At 34.8% G+C, this 23,725-nt stretch overlaps 1 protein-coding gene across 4 annotated transcripts in view; it reads left to right on the forward strand.

The window, feature by feature from the left end:
- Positions 1–23,725, forward strand: part of LOC120417814 (putative mediator of RNA polymerase II transcription subunit 26) — a 210,080-nt gene that overhangs the window by 119,147 nt on the left and 67,208 nt on the right. For all 4 annotated transcript variants that reach the window (XM_039580017.2, XM_039580019.2, XM_039580018.2 and 1 more), the window contains one exon: positions 2,038–2,243. In XM_039580017.2, coding sequence (XP_039435951.1) covers positions 2,038–2,243 — 206 coding nt within the window. The remainder of the gene's footprint in view (positions 1–2,037; positions 2,244–23,725) is intronic.

The following is a 23,725-nucleotide window of genomic DNA, read 5'->3' on the forward strand; positions in this document are numbered from 1 at the left end:
AAATTCTACTTTTTTCTGTGTATGCATTTATTGTAAATGTTTCAAAAAATATCTGAAGAAGATTTTTTAAGGGGTTACATACATGTAAATCGGCAAAAATGTCAGAGGTTAGTTTGAGCCCACACTTAAACTTTTTTCAAAATTTGTTTTCAGGGCATTAAAATATACATTTTCATCTATTAACAAAACAAATTTGAAGATATTTGGTTGTATCATTGCCGAGATATAGCTATTTAAAGTTAGCAGTTTCAAAAAACGGGTGCCACGATATCTCAACATTGCTTCGACCAAATCGGCTCAAAATTTTGGTGAAGACTCGTTAAACCGGTCCCGTGTGCATGACGAAGGCCGATTTTCAAAAACTTTATTTAAAAAAAAGATAAAAATATTTTCCTGTTTTTCATATAAAAAATCGCCAGTTTTAGATTTTTGTTTTTCTTTTGAAAATTCAAAATTTCAAAACGGGCTTCGTCATGCACACGGGATATGTCTTGGGAGTCTTCACCCAAAATTTCAGCCAATTTGGTCCGTCCCATCTCGAGATATCGTGGCACCCGTAAATCAACTTGGTGTTCAGAGAAAAACGCTCAGAAAGTTAGACAGTTGGCTTTGCGCATGGCAAAATTCTGAGTTTAAATCGTCTCTAACTCAGTTAAATCATGAAATATCTTCATGAAACTTTTAGGAGTGACTGAAAATCATCTTTCAAGAGGATTAAATAAATTTTCTGTAAAATGAAATTTTGTGATTTTCTACATGTATGTTACTCCTTAAGTTGTTTTTTTTTTAATATTCATACCTAAATTAGATTAAGAGGCAGCTCATTTTAGATTACTAAAACAGTGTAAGGAAATTAAAATTTTGATAACTTCTACTTGGAAAACCCTGCAAAGGTGTAATTGAACAACGATTCCACGTCAAACCAGCACGATTCAGTTTGAAATTGCTCCATTTTGACTCAAATTTGGCAGGAGATTTACTTGACCAAAATAATCAGACCCATTTTTTTTTGTTTGGCGATTAGGATGGTGCTAAAAGAGTGGTCCAAAATTTTGTGTTTTTACAATTTTCGCAAAAACAACATTTAAAAAAAACCATTCTAAGACATTTGAAAATCATAGCTATATACACCTATAGAGCAAATGAAAACTTAATTGTCGATTAGAAGGTCTCGAGACCAAAGACCTTATTGCTAAATGTGTTTCTGTAAAAATAAGATTTCGGTAAAAATCAATCGAACTAAAAGTATCATGCTCCTCTATCAAAATGGGTTCCCAGTACATTTTGCTGGATTTATATGATCCCGGTGCAAACCTAGTCGCAGCACCTGAACGAACCTAATAATAATAATAACCGTCAACTGATGGGAATCGGGACACATGGGGCGAATTACGACAGCAGTTTTAATCATGTTGGAGCAAAATATTTTGAATTTTCAGCGTGAACGTTTCTTTCTCAAACGTTGACATCACTAAAATCTTCAAATGGGCAAAAGTTGAATGTTTGAATCGTTTGAACACTGATTTTAAATAAAATTAGGAACATTTGCGTATGAAAAAAAAATCACAGACAAAATGTGCTAAATTTAAACATAGGTTAAAATATCGCAAAAAAGCCCGGCCAAAATTTGACAAAATACTTTTTTCAATAAAACTTTTTCGTGAAATTATGATAACTCGTGATGCCAGCAAACCCATAAATATCAATATACAAAAATATGTTTTTGTCTGCTCTGCAATTTTCTTAAATTCCATTACAGCTTAACTAATAATCTTTCATTTGACTCCAAGAGAGCTAAAATCGGTTAAAACTGTGTGGAGCTGTGATTTTTTGAAAAAATCAAACTCGTTGCGGTGGTTTTGAAATCATCTTAAAAACTCTTACTCATGTAGACAACATTTCATTGTTCTCTATACACTGGTCTCTAAACCTACTTCAGACTGTAAATATATCATAATCCTACCTGTCCGGGTTTCAACTCAAACTGCACCACTCAACACCAACTAATTAGTACTTTTCATTGTATTCATCTTTTAGGTTTGAAGCGCGTTGCTTGGCCACCATCTGCAGAGGGTGGTGACGAGTACGAGCAGGTACAGCAGCAGCAGCCCCAGCAACAACAACCCCAACAGCAGCAGTACTATCAGCAACCTCAACAACAACAAGCACCCGCTTTTCAACAGTATCAACAACCAGCTCAACAGCAGCAGCAGCCCCGCGAACGCATCATCCCAATTCAAAGGGTAAGCATCACTGGAAAAGCTGAAAAGCCCCCTCCCCCGCGAGGAGGCGCATTTTTTCTCCCAAGAGTCTTGGCAATCGGTCGACGGTGTAATGCGACAGCATTCACCAGGGCGAGAACATTGCGAAATTATCGTCAAGTGGTTCCACACTTTTCCCCCAGTAGGACACTCGTAAAGTGCATTCCATTGCGCGGTGCGCGAACCTCGCATAGATGGATGTTTTTGAACACATTCATCCGGAACAAACCGCCTCCATCGGCTCACTCCTTGACGGTGAACTTTGCCTTTAGTTGGGAATGAATGGATGAAAACAGTAAAATCTAAGGCACTTGAGGTTTCATATCGCGTCGCACTCAGACGTACTTTGCGCAGAAACGAGCCTGCATTTATACCGAAATCCTTGAATGTTTTGTATGCACCATGTGTGAGTGAAAATAATGCTTTTTATTTCTGGAGCATCAAAAATGTTCCAAAGCTTTCGAGTACCTCATTAGTAGAATATTGCGAATCATTGAGCGCAAACGCGCAAATTATTCAGCTCATCCGTATAAAAATCATCATTCATCCGACTGAATGTAAAGCTTAGAAATTCAAACTGAAAAAAAGTAAAAGAAAATGAAACACCTTTCAAATCAACCTTAATTACATTTTGAATGAATTGAAACGGAGCCGTCCTTTTGATGAATGTAACTTTCAAAGGGTTTTCATTATGAATAAATCAAATTAGAAACACTTTTCTTTGACACCTTGCGATACTCGGACGCTAGGCCTAAGTCATTTGTCAACGTTCTAGTGCATCTGGTGATTTTGGGACAGGGATTAGAACAGCCAGCTAGGAGAGGTTGGGAGCTGATGGAATACTTTTAAATTTTCTGGTTTTGTTAAATGTTAATTCTATAATTTTGAGTTGATAATTCAAACAATTTGAAATAAGCGGAATTTTAAATAAAGTCTCAAACTTGAAAATTCCACTGATTACTAAATTTTCTAAAAGTTTATACAATCCTGCTTCAATATTGAAAAATATGTACCGTAAAACGGTGTGACTTTGATAGCTGGGGTGACTTTGATAGGTTTGCGATATTTTCGCAAAATGAAGAGAATAATTAAAATACGTACGGCATGGTTTAGAATCATACTGACCGTGGTAGAGAAGTGTTCAAAGCACCTCAAGAAGAACTTTCCATATAATTTTGAAAAGTTTAAAAAGTTAGTTAACTATAGTTAAGAAAATGTAGATGAAAGTCATTATTTTAAACTTCTCAAAGTGTCATGACATTCTCAATGAACATGATTTTGAATCGGAAAACGGAATGCATTTTCGGATTCTTTGGACAATTTTCCACTAGGAGAAGGTTAAATAAGTTTGTAAATAATAAATAATATGTGTTTTTGAAACACAATTCAAAAAAATCTCCAAATTCATAGGCAATTTCGGTTTAACAAATTTCATGTAAAATGTGAAAAACTTGGAATTCATGCTTAGAATTCAGTATAAAATGCAATATAAATCGATAATTTAATAAACAAAACTAGTTTTAACAAATTTCGGGCAAAATTCCGACTTTTTACAATTTTACCTTAAATTTATATGTATTTTGTTAAAAAAGCTAATAAACTTAGTTTACTAAATATAAAAATTGATTTTTTTTCTTTAAAACTATATCAGCTACTTTAGTGATGGTACATTTAACGTACAAATAAAGTTTGAACATCTTAAATATGATTTTAACAAGAAAAACTATGACTATCAAAGTCACCCCGGAATTTAAATTAAGAATTTTTAACGTAACTATTTTTCTAAACACTATTGAAAAAACTTTTTTTTTCCAAAATAGTGCATGGACTTTGTGTAACCTACCCTAGTACATGTTTTAAAAATAATAATCTTGAATAAAACCTTACCTGTTGGAAAATATTCCAAAAACAAATTGAAATCCTATCAAAGTCACCCCGGTTTAACAAAACAATTTAAAGTTCAAAATCAGCGATTTTTTAGCTTTGCAAATATTTTTTGAAATTTATGTATCTCTACTCTAACCAAAGTTGAGAGGAAGGGGGGAAATGAAGATAAACATTGAAATTACAAGCCATGGCTTCATTATTTGAGCAAAAAAATTGTTTAGTCCAGCTGTTTTGCAATCACGAGTTTTTAATAATCTCAAAAAAATCGTTAAAAAAAACTTGTTGCGAAACGGATACATATTTTCAAGCAAGCCTCAAACATCCAAATATGATATCAACGCAGGAAAATGCATGTCAAATTGTGTCAAGATTAAATGATTCAAATTCTATTTCCATAAAAAAAATGATTTGCTCTCGTTTTCTCGGCCAATCTTGAAAGGGGTGGCGACAAAAACTTTGTAAAATATTTGCATCGGTCTTATGATTTTTTGAGAGGAAAAAGTTTTTCGGAAAAAATAAATCTTACCCATAAAAAATCTTGCACAGAAAAAAAAATATGGTAATATTACATCTTGAAAGGGGTACATCTTTATGTCAGAAAAAATGTGTAATTTTACCTCTGAAAATGTGTAATTTTACCACTATTCTGCTATTCACTATTCGCATTTTCAGTCTAAATTGAGGTAAAATTACATCATAAAAGAGGTAAAATTCAACCTTCTAAAAGGTGTAAACCTTCCAAATTTATACTTTTTTTGCTGAAAAGTGAAACAATAAAATATGTTTTAAATACTTTAAAAAAATAATATTTGAAAAAAAACATGAGCTGGCTGCACAATTTTTGTCAAAACTTCTCTATGGTTTAAAAGTTGCGGGTGTTTGTCCCCTTGCCTTGCACATTGAAAAACTTCAAAAAATACTGATTTTACTGTTATTACATTTTTGGCAATTTTAAAATTAGTATATTTCCATGTACCGTTAAGGCTCGTCATTCCCGATCGGCCATTTGGCAGCCATCTTTGTTTTAGAAAAAACATGAAACAAACAAAGTACATGAAACTTTGCCGAAAATTGTGTCAAATACAGTTCATATCATTCTGCCCAAAATATTGTTCTGTATAAATTATTCATACATTAACAATCTAATGTTTAAGGTAAGAGGCAAAAAAGTCCTTTTTGATCAAAAACAGCTTTATAAAACCCTATAAAACTTGTATAAAAATTTCTTTAAAAGAATTGGTTAATTGACTACAATTTTAAGATTTTTTAATGCTTTTCCTAAACCTCTCCTAAATCCATCCTCTAAAAAACTGTTAATTTCACCTGTCACCATACAGGTTTGCATCCCGGTTGACATTGCCAAAATACGGCGCACACCATTTTTTAAAATGTGTAACCTTCACAACATATCGTCAGATGAAATCCGAATGAAGTGGAATCCACCCCATCCCCATTCTCGTTCTCTCTCTCTCTAATGGTTTTACAAATATCACTGAAAGATGGAGCACTTGCAGAGGCAAACCAGAATTCAGGTCAGCGAGCATTCTTTTTTTTTTGCTCCGCGAAAAACCTCGAAAAATGACCACTCGACGTGGACAGCGTAGCAAAAAAAATGTGACACTTGCGCTCAACGCCATTATGAAATATGCCTTCTCGGGTTTCGGTCAAAATATTGTTTCACTTTTCAACCCCCAAATCGACAGGTCGCGAGCAACATTGGGAAACTGGGTAGGGGTTGGGGACTGTCACGTCGGCTATCATGTTGGGGAGGAAAAAAAATGACAGCTTTTCGGTGTGCATTCCCGGTCACACTTTTTGAACTTTACTGAGAGGTTGGCACCGGTCGGGATCTGTCGATGCACTCGTGGCCGTCGTCGTCTGGTCAATTTAAAAATTAGCTTAATTTGCAATAAATTTGCCATATCAAAAAGGGGACGTTTTTAATTGAGTTTTGACGTTGGCACAGCTGTCGGAAATTTGGTCTGCCGCTTTCTTCATGGTTGAGTTTGCACTACAAAGATTCGCCAAATTTCAACCATGAACAAATCAGCTTCAATGCCAATGCTCGCAAATCTCAATAATGTCTCCGTTAGAATCAGGAATTTCTCCACAATTATTCCCTTAATTAGCACGATTAATCAGCGCAGAATTTTCCACCCTGCAGTGCCACATAATCAACGGACCAAATGAATTTCCACGTGCTGCACCCGCCAAAGGTATAAACTCCACGAGAAAAATTAGTGCCACTCGACGCAGTCAGAGTCCTTTCATTCGCCATTTGCATTGATTAGTAGGACCAAACCAATCTAGTTCTCTCTTCGTTCCCTCTTTGGATGAGTTTGGAAGGTAGGCCCAAACCGACGTCGCTGCCGCCGCCATCTGGTGAACATGGAAATTATTTTAATAACCCATTCCGGTGTGTGTTTTGTGGTTACCACCCCCAATGAAGTTGGGCCACGTGGAGAGTCGTGAGCTAGACCGGGAATGGCGAGGGCCTACCAAATGAGTGGAGTCAATAGTTTTGGAATTTTCCATTTAGCCGGATATTGGCGCTGATGGGCGCCGACGGCCGCAGCTAATGAATTATGGGGAAGTTGATTTGGGTTCTAATCGGTTCAAAGGGATGAAGGCGTTCAAGGTTGATGTTGTTGGTGTCAAGTGCATCAAGAAGCGATTCAAAGTTAAATCGTGATTAATTGTCTTTTTTTAGCTAAGATTGTCCTTCAAAAATAAGTTGTTAGACCCCCGACGAAATTGTTCGATTCATTCCGCAAAATATTTGAGAAAAAAACATCTTTTATGGTGCAAAGTATCAAACTTGCCGAATTTTAAGTCTTGAAAATTATTTACAGCAACCTAAGGAGCCATCCATAAACCACGTGGAGACTTTTTTGTTTGTTCAATTACTAATCTAATCTAATCTAATCGAACACAAGCGCAGCCAGTCCGAAGAAAGCATCCGGGAAGAACTTATGGTTAGATTACGCCTCAAGTTCTTTCTTGTCATTATTAATGATTGCAGTACTTTCGAGAACCCCCGAAATGTATTACACTCACTAAAGCGGCCCGGCCTACTGCGTTGCATTAACCGCAAGAGACAGATTCTATGAACGGAACCCACATTTCATAGAATCATCAGGGGAAGAAGAAGAAGTGAGGACATACCGTACCAACCACTTCGAGTTATTTATAGAATATGGTGTGTAGTGTGTGTAGGGGAATCGTTGGGAAAGGGATTGTTGTATTATATAGTAAATGACCTTGTGACATTATTTCACCACTACGGATTAATTCACTCGAGGGGTGTCAACCCCTCGGTGGCCGAGTGGCTAGAGCATCTGACTACCAATCCAAAGGTGTGAGTTCGAATCCCACCTGATTCCATGCGTTTTTTGATCATATTCAAAGTTCAATTATAGTCGAATAATTTCAAGGAGACCGGTCGGGAATCGAACCCGGAACCTTCCGCTTATGAGGCGGGAGCCGTAGCCATTAAGCCACGGGCCGGTCCCGAAGACTTTTTTGTTTGTTCAATTACATACAAAAAAACGTTTCCTAATCCACCTTTAGGTGGTTGGTGCCTTCCTCGCATTCATGAAGTGAATAAACTACACAGCTTCAAAAAAGTGTACAAATAACACTTATTTTTTTATCAAAATATCTGAGATCCAGCCTCAAAAAAGTGTATTAAAAAAATTAAAGTACTTATAACTGTTGATAGGGTTGTCAGATCTTCAATCTTTTGGGCTTGTTGGAAAGGTCTTTTGATTGGCTATCCATGGGTCGCATGATAGATCCGGACAACTTTTTCATCAAAATATTTGAGATCAGGTCTAAAAAAAAGTGTATAAATAACACTTAAGTACTCATAACTTTTGATGGGGTTGTCAGATCTTAAATTTAAAAAAAATACCTTTCTAACAATATATAGCATGACGGGTTTTCTTACAAATAACACCCTTTTTACAATCTTCCGAAGTTTAGCTTAAACCGCTTTTTAGCATAACTTTAGAAGTACTTTTTTAACTAGGGTCTTGCGGGACCCCAAAACGGTCCAAATCGGTTCAGCCAGTCCGGAGATAATCGTGTGCATATTTTTCGGAATTTGATTCTGAGTAGATTGCTATACGTGAAGGTGGGTCTACGAGTTCAAATAAAGAAGTTCATTTTTCGAGTGATTTTATAGCCATGCCTCATTGAGGTGAGGAAGGCAAAAACGATGTGTTGCACATTTAGCTCAAAATCAAATCCGATTATATTTATAAACAATAATCATGGAATATTTTTTATTATCAGAGTTTTCCAGAACAAAAAAACAAACAAACTAGTGGTTAAGCTTATCATTAAGTCTTAATTTTTTAGTCTTAAATTTTTGTTAACAACTTTAACAATATAATTTATTTATTATAAGTATCGAAAAATTCAAAAAACTTCACAAATTTGTAATAAAAATTAATTTAGCTTTAGCATATTCTTAAAAGAATAGAGAGGGATAAATAATTACCAGAATAAGACATTTTCACTAGTTTAAAAAAAAAACTATTTTATTTTCAATCGAACTGGACACTTTGAGGCTCTTAACAATTTATGTTGACAGAATTTGTGTCAAAAAATGTGTAATATTGCTTCTAAAAATGTGCAGATTTAAATTTGTTTGAGTAATTTAACTTTTTTACATAAATTGAGGTAAAATTACATCGAAGAGGAGGAAACAAAAAAAATCTAATTTTGTATCAAGCCAAAAACGGGTGGCTTTGAAACAAATTTAACCTATTTTTTAAATATTTTGTAAATAATGTAAAAACTGGTAATGTGAAAGCAGGCATTTATATTTGAAAAGATATACTGTACTACATTTTCTTTCTTGAATCATTTTTTGATTGATATTGAATTCAATAAAGTTTACGTTGACATAAACATAAAAAACATCAAATATTTACAATGGCCTTAAAAAGAAATTTGTTGAAAAGAAAATGCGAATAAATTTGAAAATATTTTTCTCAATTTTGTGATGATTAAATTAAATTTCATAAACTATTAATTTTACGAACATTTCTCACGTCCCGCCCGTGTGGATCAATCGGACCGCGCACTGGACTAACAATCCAGAGGTCGCCGGTTCGAATCCCGCGGCGGGTGCTCTAAAATTCTTTGTGTAAATATGGGTATTCGGCGCCGTCGCTCCGTGCCATACTTTCATACACTTAGGAGCCCAGGGCGGCGAAGTCCTTGTAGATAAAAAGGAAGACACTAGTGGTTGGTACTAGCAATGGTGGCCGACAGCTATAAAGTCAACTTCGTTTATTTCTCACATAATTTTTTTTGGCGGTCAAATTGTTTTTGGCATTGTTTAAAAAAAACTTTAAAAAGAGATCTTTTTTGTATTTCAAAAAATAATAAACTTTTTTAAAAATAATGTTATATTATTTCAATATTGGTCACATTTTCAAGTTAAAGATATTTTCAATTAATTTTAAATGTGACTAAAAATTTAAACAACAAGAATTGTATATTCTGATAATTTTTAGTAAAAGTCTTGATTTTAAAATATTGAAGGGTATTTTATACAAAAATATGAGAAAATTTCACTACATTGTTGTTTTTGTTGCTCCCCTCCCACTAACATTTTCACACAAGATCCTCTGTAATTGATCTTAGCTTTCAGAAAAAAATAATTTAAAAAGACGACTCGGTCCTAATTAGGTCCCAGTACCGAAAAGGTCCTAATAAAAATAATTTTATAAAAAAAAATGTTTTTGTAGCATTGAAAATAAAATTCATAACTTCCAAATTATTAACAATTTAAAAATATGGGAAAATTTTGGAATAGCACTTTTAAAAAATAAACATATTTTGTAAATGTAATTGTCGGTCCAACCAACATTGTTCAAAGTAGGAAAAAAAATAAAGAAACACGTTTGAAAACTCAAAAACTCTTCTTTAAATTCTCAAAAAACTTCAAAATTTCAATGGAAACTTAAGTAAATTCTGCGTAAAGAATCATTTTTTGCATATCTGGGTTGATTTAAAAATTATTTGAATTTTTGAAAATTTTTGATGCTTAGTATCGCAAAAAGCTTTTTTTTTGCTAAATTTTTTTGTTTTCGTCGAATCTTACATTTTTTGAAAACTAATGATTGCAAAACAACAGATCCCTCCCCCCACCTAGAGCCGAGAGACAAATCGGTCTGTTGTTTTTATTTTCAAATTTATGGTTCGGGATATTTTTTCTAATTATCCGCCATTTCGGGGTTTGCTTGTGGTACATCTACCCCAGGTTGAGAACCGCTAGTGTAGAGGATTACTAAGAGATTACAACTACAATTTACAAGATTACATTTACGAGATTACATACCTAATTTAGTAAGAAGAAAGAAGTAAATTTACATAACAAAATCTCAACTCACAAAACTTGTCAACTTGCCCCTAAGTAATATAACCATGATTTTTTACAGTTTAGTTGAAAAAGTCTTTATTGAAAAGATTTTGATGAACTACCGCCAATCACACATTCTTCAAACTGTCACATCACATGCAAACTCAATTCCGTCAAGATTTTCTTTGTTGTCTGACAGGGTTGCCTCGGCCTCGATTCTTTCGCACAGTTTAATGCTCACAGCATCCAGCGATGAGTGCTGGATTTCAAATTCCAAACGCAAACCGCACTCCAAAGCACACCGAGTTGCCGAAATGGTTAACCTGATAAAGCATTTTCCTACAGCAAGCACTGGGATTCGTGTTTGGAGCGGTGAATAGTCGGTGGGATATGAAGTTTTAAATTAGTTTATAATGGAACGAAAAATGTTATTACTTGGCTGGCGTGGGAGCAGCTCCCGGACAATTAGCGCTAGGCTCTATAACTCTGTCGGGAAATATATAAATTTTCATTAATGAATCAAAACCCTCCCCGCTCCCTGGAAGTTGCCGTGGCCGTCTTGTGGTGGACTGCTATTTGTTATGGCCGGCCCCTCAGAGCGCGGACGCTGAGTTCCTCTGCGAGATGGTCCAGTTCTTCCAACTTCGTGTCCAGCGGTGGCTCGTTAAAACTAACGGCTGCGAATAATGAACCGAATGGTTTGGCATCAAATTAGGGAGTAAATTACGAGCGAGCCAAATTGAAATTTTTGATTGCCGGCTGCGATAACAAAAGTTTATTAAAACTTACGATTATGAAGGCTGACCGCAGCCTTTTCATTAGCGCCGTGGCCACGGACGGACCATGATGCGGGTCCTGACGGGGAAGATGGTGACGGGATCTTTTAATTGAATAAGGAACTGCGGACTCGACTGGGAAGATGGGGAGGAACCGCTTAGGACCGGGAGATTTGCGAGTGCTTTTTAAATTGATAATTAATGTTGCAGGCAGTGCAGCTTGTTAAAATCAAGGTTGTAAAAGATAATCGAGAAGTGCGGAAAAAAGTGTTAACTCATTCATGGGATTTTAGGGATGACGCGAAAAATGTTTCTCCATAATTCTAAGTCAAAATAATTAAAAGTTTTAAGCAAACTCCTACCCCATCAAAAACTCGTAAAAGCTCCATTTCCAACTCCGGCGATAATTCGTGTCGATTCCGTGCCATTTTGTGCCCAATTTCGTGCTGGGCTCAGAAATTAAACGACAAAACACACGTGTGAAATCAGCCACAAATTTGCGGCAAACGGACGTCAAAGGAACAAAAAAATATTTCCCCACAAAACACGACAAATGGTTTATGTCTTTTCACCTGGGAGAGATAGGACCCGGACGAAATACAAAAAAAAAGCTAAAATAATCAGTCATAAATCGTCCACCAACAAGCGACCACCACGTTTATGGTGTGGCAAAAAGAAGAAAATTTTCAAGTCGTAAACGTGAGCCCATTTTTTTTGCCTCCTCCTCGAACGCACGCCAAAAGCTCAACTTGTGTGTTTGTGTGTGGGTACGAGGGGAAGAAATTATGGCAAATGACTGCCGCAAGAAAATTGGTGGAAATTTATATTTTGTCCCATACGCGGATCGTGTGCAAACGTGGAGCCTTTTGTTGGCACCTGGCCCCCGGTTTTGGCCCCAAAGCTAAGGTGTCGTTTGTTGGTGGGACCTATTTTCCGGTCGTAATGTTAGCTGGGTGCAAATAAAAACGAAAGTCCCTGTACAGTGTACACACATAGAAAAGCACACACAAAACGCCGCTATGAGTAAATATCGGAACATGTGTGCTCAAACATAATTCATGCATTTGCCAGCCGAGGCTCATTTTGGGAGGGTAAGGTTGAAGGAAAAGTAGGACACCGTGGAAATGAGGCCACTTTTGTAAGTTTGTAAGAAAACTCGTAACATGGTTCATAACTAATAGAAAAGTTAAAAAATCGAAAATTCAAGGATTTTAAATAATAATAATGAATAAGTTGTTTCTCGGAATTTTATATGAAATACCTAATCCAACTTTTCCAGATGACATTCAAATTTATTGTCTGATAATCCCAAAAATTTGCAGGTGCTATCCATAGCTATATTACATTAATTTCAACCTCATCGTGAAGGATAACTTATTTGATGCTCTTTCCAAACAAATTTAATAAAACGTCATTCCACAAGAATTTTTGAACTTAAAAACCTTGACAAAATCGATAAGTTTGTAAATTTTAAACAAGGCCAATGCAAATTTTAATTGAGATTTTTGCCTCGAAATGCCAGTTTTTTTAATAATAGAATTATAATGTTAAATTGAGTTCATGTTAGCTATCATAAAAAAAATCTTGCTTCTTCAATACAATAAAAACCATTTTTTTAAAAATGTTTATTTGTAAAACTGATTGTATTATTATTTACGGATTGTTTGTTTGTTTAATTATATCATTCAATCAATTATCAGAAAATTATGCAAAAGATCCTGGCATTAAAATTGAAAATTATTTGCTCTCTGAAAATGTATGGTGCCCTCAAGCGTAAAGAGGGCAAGGTGACCAAAATGTGGGGCCAGTCTGCAGGAGCATAACTTTAACAGAGTTCAAAGCATTTTGTGATACTTTTAAAATTCATATTTTGCAAAATGTTTGAAAGTTTATTTATTTTTTGTAATTTTTTTCCTCGCATCACAAAAACTAAAACTTTGAAAAAAAATAATTTAATAGCCTAGTTAACAAAACAACTCTCCGATGAATATGATATTTTCTAACTAAGTTCCAATGCCACTACATGTTCAGATTATAAGCATAATTTAAAATTAATTAAAGGTGTCACAATGTAATTTTAACATTTTGTGAGTTATTTTAACCTAAATTATGATTATTTCAGATCAATTTTAGATCAACATAAGCTAAAAAGCTTCAAAATGCATCATTTTATTATAAATTCAAAAATAAACGATGTATTCGAAATATTTGAAATCTATTTGACAAGATTCTCCTAGAAAAAAAAGTTTATGTTTAGCAATAATTTATCATTTGCACCATTAATTTAATGTGATATTTTGAAAATATGGAGACAAAAACATCAAGTGAAATTTGCAATGGCCTTATTTATCATCCTTTTTTAATTTTAATTATTTATCATATCAATCCAAAATAACTAACAAACAACGCGAAATACTACGAAAAATCAGAATTATTTTTTTAAAGTTCATTCATGTCTCTAAATTACTTAAGTTAACTCAAATTTAATCAAATCTTAGTAAAAATTTATGCAAAACATAAAGCTACAATAGCAATTAGTTGAAATTAAAGAGAATTCCGAATTTCATTTTATCTGACAGTTTTAACCTTCTAAATGAGTTTAGTTAAGTTACTGGTCCTTAATCACAAAAAAAAATTATAAATCAGCTGGGATAGTTGAAAAATCATATTTTGATTGAATTGGGGCAACATATAGAAATGTCCTTTTTTGGGTTACTACCGAGTTTTCAATCAGAAATAAAATTTGTTTAACAAAACATGGTTTTGTGTTACAAATTCTTGTTGGAGGTCCGATGCTGAAGAAAATATTTTTGAAGAGGATATAGAGACATATCCAGAAGCAGACAATTTCAAAAACTTCTTGTTCATGATTCATGACCAATCAGGCATTAATGAATAAAAATCAAAATTAGGGGAAGATAACCCATAAAAGACTATCACTAAATATTTAGTTCATCCCACTTAATGGTAGAAAACATGAGCGTAATACCAGAACAAAAAAAATCAGAAAAAAACTGAAGAATTATTCCTTGAAAATCTTCAATTGGCAAGGTGACATGAATTCAAATTAGTCAAAAATTTCCAAGGTTCCATCAATGCAAAATTAAAGACGGTTACAATTTGCGTTATAAACATGTAAAAAAAACTTGGTGAAGCATTTATTAAAATAAAAACTCATTTGATAAAAAGGACTTTAACAGCTAAATATGACCCACTTTTTAAACTTTCGTTGAAATGTTTCCATGTAAATGATATTTTTTCCAAATATTCATTCAATGATCACAAAATCGTCGTCGTTTGAACGGGTGAAACTACAACTACTATTTATTGCTACGCTTTTTAAATTAAGAAAAATACCCATTAAAGCTGCAATCAATCTTCCCTGCGCCGGCAACGACAAATAATTTCTACTCAATCGATTGCTCCATGACACCTGAAATGGAAATGGTAATATAAATTCAAGCCGCTTCCAGTCCATCAAGCTGCTGATTGTATTTTTCTAACTCAATTCCAAAGCACACACTCGTGCCTGATCCATCAAACTGCACAATGGAATGACATTCTATGGCGCCGAAATGAGAGAGAGAGAAAAAAAACTGGCCAGTCACCGGTCGCTGGTCACACGTACGTGTGCGCGCACACATAAACACATTAGCAAGCGAACCGATCGACACCACGAGGTGAAAAGCAGATCAAAAAGCCCGCCCCCACCCCAGACTCGTCGCCAGGACACGACATCACCCATAAATTCGCTCGTCTCGCTATAAATTCTAAAGCGCTATAAATTTTCACATCGCATCAGATTGCACCTGTTTATTTTTCACCTTTCGCAAAAAAAAACACCACCCACCCACCTTCTATGTGGCAATAGTACTGGGTGAGGCCGCACAGTGTCGTGTGCACCTCGGCTTTGACGGTTCTCGGTGTGAAAGGTGTCCGATCTTTGCAACCTGCTCTGTCATTTGATTCCTTCAGCAGCAGCCAAAGCTTCTCCCCCAAAACGAGTCGATACTAAAATTCGACGAGTGCGAAAATATATATCTTCATTTAACGTTGCGAAAATAATTTCCCCAAATAGGGGATCACGATGCGAATAACCTTTTCATGGCTGTTCGTAAAAGAAATCGACTTATGATGAAAATTTATCGCTATTTCTTCATTAAAATTAAAGCCTGAAATTTAACGAAAACCGAGCGTCTCCATCTGTTAAGGGAATTGCTGGGCTTTGCTGAAGAAAACTGGTCACGATTTTAACAATTTGAAAGTTTTAAAAATTTAAATATTTTCAGTTCAAACTGCTTTCATTTTGACACAATGTCAACCAGACCTAAGCGTACAGAATTCAATAGCGATTTAATGTGTTTATTTTCCCGGCGCTTTGCACGGTTTCCCGTCAGCGTGTAACTTAACGGTCATGATTTTTACTCCCTAATGCCAGTGTAGAAAAGCCCGCTCGGTTGAAGGCTAGCCGGATTTACCTGCTTTTTCTTTTCCCCACCTTTGTCGGGATTATTTCCCATTTTCCAGGCTGCCAAGCTGATGGCCTCATCATGGCTCTCTGCGGGTCTCGGTTAGTCCTCTGTCTGGCTCACACAGGAACGCCACAAAATTCCAAAATAAATCAAAATTATCTTCGTACCTTGTAAACCGCAAACCGCTTCACCGCAATCCCCTATTATTACGACCACAATCACTTTTTACCTTGGCGTTTTTTTGCTCCTGGCCAGGACCTTGGACGGAACAAACGGGACGACTCCTGGCCTGACCCCCAAAACCCGACCCACCACCCCGTCATTGTGTGTTGTTGTCGATAGCGTTTTTTATTAGCTCATTGAAATGCAAATGATCGGGTTTCACCAGGTTTCCGTTTCCTCCTGGTTTTTTTTCTAGGTTTTTTTTTTGCACGATTTTGTTTCTCTTAAGGCTTGGCTCAGTGTCGTGCATATCGATGGATCAGCCGGCAACGAGGTACCGCTCGTAGGATATGCTCGTATGTGAATTGGAAGAAGATAAAGGTGAACCAGCTACCGTAGTAGGGGAAAACAAACAACACGATGTCAGGCGAAGTTGAAAGAGTTGGGGGGATAATGTCTTTGTGAGCAATAGGGCATCACAGATTTAAATTTCAACATTTTATTCGAAATCCAAACGTGGTTCAAAAACTCAAATCAGATTGATCTTATACTGTACCTTTCTTTAGTAAGACAGGAAAACAAAAAATCCTTCTAAAAATGATGGGTATTGCCGATAAATGTCAAATTTGTTTCCGACGCTCATTCATGGTCTGGACTATGAATGTAGAAAAAAAAATCGGATATAATTGAAAACAAAAAATGTTGGCGAAGGGCATCAAGTGGGCTTCTATCTTTTTTCAGGGATTTTTTTCTTATCAAACAGCTAACTACAGAAAACAATTCGAGATAAATTTGCGATCTGAAAATTTCCAATTTCGATCTTATTTTTATTTCAAAATTGTGTAATTTGTTGAAAAATTATTCCACATTCCTAAAAAAAACAAAATTTCAAAATTCGAACTTTCAGCACACCAGCTTCAAATGCAACTGGAAATGATCAGAATCGAAAATAGGGGAGCTGAGGACTACGCGACACATTTTTTTCTATTTTTTTACAACACTCGGACATCACTTGATCTCTACGAGAAAATGTTTCTCAAAATTCGAGGGTTGAAGATAGACAAGTTCTGTCTTTATCAATCAAACAACATTGATGTAGAGTGATTTTTTGCGATTTTTCCTTCAAAATTTTCATAATGAAATGTTACATTTACGAAGATAGAAATGATGTCGAGCAATAAAGTAAAAGTAAGGTGAAAAATAGTTTAACAATTGTTAATATAACCGTTAAAAATAAAACCTCTGTAAAAAAATCGATCTTTCCAATTAAAATATGTTAACATTTTCCTAACTTATCATTTGAAATACTGTGAAAGATTGGAAAATTGTGCAATTCTGGAGCTTTGGTGTCTTGAGAAGAGTTGTTTCAAATGGGAAGGGGTAACTTTTGGCTTGGTTGAAAAATTCAAGTGTTTTTCAAAATTTAACTTTTCACGAATATTTTTGGGATTTTTTGTCTCCTACAAAGGGCCTGGTCTTGCCCATTCAAGCAATTTTGTCGAAGACACCACAAATTTACCTCGCAATCCAATTTAGAGAAAGCATAAAAAATAAGTAGGCTTAGTGATTTTTCACGCTCGAAGATTGCAAATTTCACGGGGACCTCAATTTCAAAACACCAAATTTCACGCAAATTTCGCGGAACGTGAAAAATGTTAAAATAACTCTGAAAATCTTGTATTTAAATCACAGAAACTACTTTTCATGCTTCATTATATATTATTCTTCAATATACTAAAAAAATCACTAGATTTGAACGAGACACAAAAAAAAATCTCCTAATTTCTAAAAAAGTTTCCGCCTGGTTAATGGATGGGCTACATATATTTTGAAACAAAATGTGGGGCATGCGTTTTCTCATTTACTGACCTGTTTTTGTTTTAATATTCTACTTATAAAGCTTAACAGTTTTCGCTGATTTGTTTCTGTTATATCATTTAACATTTTATTGATTTTCATATCAAAGCAAGATTTAACAATTTTGTAAAGCCAAAATGAGTCAAATAATTTGAACTTTCGGCGACGTTTAGCCCATTTAAAATATTTTTCAAGATTTTCATCACATTTTTCAAATACTAAATTTAAAACCAATAGGCAAAAGTAATATAATTTGTAACGAAATCGAAATTGTTATTCAAAATGAGAACAGAAAACAAAAATTGAGTTTTTATTTTACTTTCACGGGAATCATTCACCCAAATAATCAAATATCGTTAAAATTAAACAGGACTCAGAAAAAAATCTGAAATGTTTTTAGAAGGTAATTTCAAAGACAAAAAAATACTCTTCATTTTATTTTAAATAAAACAATCTTGATTATTTTTAGTTCTTTCGAAACTATAGCTTTTTAATAAAATAGCAGTAATTTTTTTATAACGACGAATGAAAATAATACTAAATTCGGTTAGTTTCTATAAAAACCTGAATAATCTTAACAATTCTTCAAATGGTTCATATCAAGCTTTTCAATAGAAAACTAATAATATTTACTTAAATAGTCTTTATGCATGAAATATTTTTTATGCTGTTATTTAAAAAAAATATCAAAATTAAGAAATGTTACGAATTAAACGCCGACCTCGAAATCGTCAAAAATCACTAACCTTATATTAGTAATTAAACCACTCGCTTAATTCTACAGTTGTTACACAGTTTTTTACACAGTTGTATACAGTTCATAAGATTGTTGTTATTTGAGTTTGATACATTATTTTGAGAGAAATCGTCACAGTTTCACACAAACATAAAATTTCACGGGATTTCGCGGAAAAAGACAAATTTCGCGGATTTCACGCTGTCCGCAAAATAGTGAAATTTCACTAACCCTAAAAATAAGTATTTTGAACGTAGAATTTCAGGGTTATGTTTTAGATAAAAGTCTTGTTTGGGGCGCTTTTAGAGCTCTAAAACACAAACATTTTTATTTTAAAAAAAGTCAATTTGAACTTAAGGGTCAAAAGTTACAGTCAATTTACTGTAAAAGAGATGAAATTTTTAAATTATTTTTTCTTAAAATCGAAATTTCAAGGGAAAAGTGTATTCTTGAATTTCGTTAGGGTAGTCTAACGATTTTCAAAAATTGTCCAACTTAATGTTTCTCTATGTAATTTTGCCGGCTGAATTTAAATCTGCCCTCCAAATCGAGCCAAAGTGCAAAATATGCAAATTATGACTCTAAAAGCCTTTTCAAGTTGAAATCCAATGTAAAAATCAATCCTTTTGTCAATGTTTGAAAACAAAACTAATGAATAATATGAACAAAAGAGTGAGTGGAATCAAATAAATACCAAATCACACAACAACTTTACCAAGATCCATGTTTCAAAAACCCAACATAAAAGTCTCACGATAATTTTTATTTATGTTTGCAAAGGTGTACCGCAGTTAAAGGCAAACAACCGACAATAAATTCCAAACTCAAATTTCTCACTTTGCCACTTGTGCCAAGTGCCTTACCGTCGGAAAAGTCAAGCGCCTGGCATTCTCGGCTCGGCTAAATTAGACGAGTAAAAATGACAACACATTAAACACACCAGGGAAATGGAGAAATTTGACGGCAAACAAATTATCACATATTCGTGGCAACATCCTGACGCTGTTGCACGCACACGCCTCAACCGGAAAGAAGCCCAACATTTTTAACGAGTTTACATTAGAAAGTTTGTGCGCGGGAAAAGGAAGAAGCTTTTAGGTAATTGTGTGATTTTATGCTTGCGCGAGCGAGTTGAAATTTAACTGAAATTTACTGTCGAAACATCGTTGTAAACAAATGAGCAAATTAAATCAACCATTCTTGGAAATTCACTTTTTAACAATTCTCTTGATTTGGGATTCAACTTGGTTATTATATTGTGTTCCCGCTCTATTTGCCCTCTGCACTCTTAATTTTGTATTTTCCCAATTGGACAACAATCCCGAAGCTTCGCTGGAACAAATGCTGCCGGAGCATCTGTTTTGCATATTTAAATTGATACCAGTCATTCGTTTCTCGAAGCTTTCAATTTACGAACTATATCCGCAATGAGCCGTGGTGACGTCCGCTTCGTCTTCTTTTTTCGCGGAACCCGAACAAGGAAAACTTTGTTATTTCATTGCTGTTGTGCATGCTCATCCCACTTTCCGACAGTCCACCTCGACACAATGGACAGTTCGCGAGCACACATTTATTTTCCGAAAGGAAATTTTCACTCTCCCACACACACACGCGGACAAAGCCATGGCCACTCATCCAATTCCCTTCCCGGAAAAAGTGTTCAACTGAAGGATTTCACTTTGCTCACTTGCCAGCTTTTCAACTTTGGAAGCTCCGATTGAATTCCGAACCGCCCCTCCTCCCCCTAATTTGGTGAAAATTTATTGGTAAAAGCTTCGCCCAGCAAGGAGCAACGGAAATAGCTTAATCCACTCCACGACTTTTTCGAGAGAGGATTTCCACTTTTGGCCAACCGTGTGCTAGTGACGTGTGTGGGAGTCCAGCTAAGGGACCTGCTTTTGGCTGGTTTGCTGTAATTTAAGGCGAAGCGGGTTTGAGGAAGTGTTATTTTACTTCGAACACAATTTTTGTACTGATTCTCTAGGAAAAGTCGAAAAAATAGCTTCGATGAAGAGTACATTTAGAGTGTTTTAAGGAAAAGTTATCATCGATGAAAATTTCATGATATTGTTCACTGTACAACTAACAACCTGCTGTTGAATAACTCTTGGCAACCCACCTAATTTTTGTAAAATAAAAATAAAATGATTTTAGCGAAAAGAATGAAAACAATAATTTAAATATAAAAATCAACGAAAATCCGTTTAAAATACTGAATTTGAGTTTATTGTAACTTTACTCTAATAGTTGATAGATAACACCACCAAACTTACCAGCATTCTTCAACTGGTGCAAACGACACTCGTTTCACAACACATTCACTATATTGACTCAGGAAAAGAATTTTCCCACCCCACTTTCCGTTCCATGTTCTGTTTACTCTCACGAGGAATTATGCTGTTTGCTCTCGGGTAAAAGCATTTTCCCCAACACGATTTTCGCGTCCAGTTCCGCAGGCAAGAATTCAATTTAAGTTATTGAAGTACAACCAGCTTTATCGCTGTCCCGGGCGCTGTCTTTTCTCGCGATCCTCGCTGAGGCAAGACTTCCTTCAAGAGGTTCCTCTTTACTGCAGTGTGCGCGCGCTCTATAAAGGGGAAGGTGATTTCCTCAAATACGACAACAGCAACAGGACGGTTGAAGCCATTCTGGGGAGCCTTTTCGAAGTTGTTTGTGCTTCTTATTCATCATTTTATCGAACACGACTATGCTTGAGAGGGGAAAAAGCAACAGTCACAGGACGAAGAAAAAACATCCGCTTAAGTAACGCTTAAGAATGTCAATCATTTTTATTTACCGACAAAGTTCTGGGATCGTTTTGTTCCGAGCGGGGGAGCAGAGTGGTCAGGAACAAATAAAGACATCCTGCCCTCAACCACGCTGGAATGTTGTTTGACCTGAATCGGGGAAGGTGTTTGCGGGGGATGCCAATTGATTGAAGAGCACCAATGCTGGCTCGTTAGGAGGTATGCTCATTGTAAGCTGCTTAAGGATCTTGAGCAGGATTTTGCCTTGTTAATTGTAAGCTGATTTCATAGATTGAAGCAGTGATCGGCTTTTTATGTGGAGCAATTCTCTACGAAATCGGTCTTTTTTCTTCAATTTTAATTTTTGTATTTTTTTATCCAACTGAAACTTTTTTGGTGCCTTCGGTATGAGCAGTTCTCTAGGATTTCGGTCATTCGATTTTTTTGTATTTTTTAATCCGACTGAAACTTGTTTGGTGCCATCGGTATGCCCAAAGAAGCCATTTTGCATCATTAATTTGTCCATATAATTTTCCATACAAATTTGGCAGCTGTCTATACAAAAATGATGTATGAAAATTCAAAAATCTGTATCTTTTGAAGGAATTTTTTGATCGATTTGGTGTCTTGGGCAAAGTTGTAGGTATGGATACGGACTACACTGGAAAAAAATGATACTCGGTAAAACAAATTTGGTGATTTTTTATTTAACTTTTTAACACTACAACTCAAGTTGCAAAAAAACACTATTTTTATTTTTTTTTATTTTTTGATATGTTTTAGAGGACATCAAATGCCAACTTTTCAGAAATTTCCAGGTTGTGCAAAAAATCATTGAGCGAGTTATGAATTTTTGAATCAATACAAATTTTTTCAAAAAATCGAAATATTGGTCGCAAAAATTTTTCAACTTCATTTTTCGATGTAAAATCAAATTTTCAATCAAAAAGTACTCTACTGAAATTTTGATAAAGTACACCGTTTTCAAGTTATAACCATTTTTAGATGACTTTTTTGAAAATAGTCGAAGTTTTTCATTTTTTTAAATAAGTGCACATGTTTGCCCACTTTTGAAAAAAATATTTTTGAAAAGCTGAGAAAATTCTCTATATTTTGCTTCTTGGGATTTTGTTGATACGACCTTTAGTTGCTGAGATATTGCAATGCAAAGGTTTAAAAACAGGAAAATTGATGTTTTCTAAGTCTCACCCAAACAGCCCACCATTTTTCAATGTCGATATCTCAGCAACTAATGGTCCGATTTTCAATGTTAAAATATGAAACATTTGTGAAATTTTCCGATCTTTTCGAAAACAATATTTTCAAAATTTTCAAATCAAGACTAACATTTTAAAAGGGCGTAATATTGAAGTTTTTTTACCGTGTATCATTTTTTTCCAGTGTAGTCCGTATCCATACCTACAACTTTGCCGAAGACACCAAATCGATCAAAAAATTCCTTCAAAAGATACAGATTTTTGAATTTTCATACATCATTTTTGTATGGACAGCTGCCAAATTTGTATGGAAAATTATATGGACAAACTAATGATGCAAAATGGCTTCTTTGGGCATACCGAAGGCACCAAAAAAGTTTCAGTCGGATTAAAAAATACAAAAATTAAAATTGAAGAAAAAAGACCGATTTCGTAGAGAATTGCTCATAATCGAAACTTCGGATAGTCGAGTCTGGACTGTTCCATTTAATCACCTTTAACTTGATTCCAAGACAACTAGCAGTTTTTGAAAAATGACGATTTTGCAAAAAATGGCGAAAAATACATTTTTTGGACCACCCTACACGGTATAGATCACCCCACATGGTCAATCAAAAAAATTTCAATTAATTTATGAAAATATGTTTTGCCTAAGATTCAAGTCATTTTTCATATCTGTGGTCTCAACATTTAACATTTGCATAAAGCTTTAAAATGCTTTATTTGATTAAAACTGCAGAAATAAACGTTATTCAATGTACGCTTAATAACTCACAACAAATTCAGGAGCAACATTTGATAAGCATTTTGACAGCTTAAACTATTTTGCAAATTCCAAGACATAATGTTGAAATGTAGCTGAGGATGCAAGCTTTTGTTTTACATTTAGAGTGTTGTCAAAAAGTTACCAGTTGTCTTGAAATTTGCAAAATAGTTCCAGCTGTAAATTGCTTATCGGCCCTTTTCAAATGTTGCTCAAGAACTGTAAATTTTTTCTATGCATTTTTTTGCAATAATTGTTTTTGTCCACTGATTAATCGAGCATTTTTTTTTAAGGGGAGGGGGATAAACACTTTTTTAAAATTGTCAGTGTTTTTTATATGTTCAAGGGGACTAAAAACGACAAATTTAAAGCCATAGTTCATGATGGTAGAAAATCTAGTCACGGAGATACGAAAATAAAAAAAAGTAGAGATTTTTTTCAAAATGACGATAAAACGGTCTAAAAACCATT

The sequence above is a fragment of the Culex pipiens genome, chromosome 3, assembly GCF_016801865.2.
Source record: "Culex pipiens pallens isolate TS chromosome 3, TS_CPP_V2, whole genome shotgun sequence".
NCBI lineage: Eukaryota > Metazoa > Arthropoda > Insecta > Diptera > Culicidae > Culex > Culex pipiens.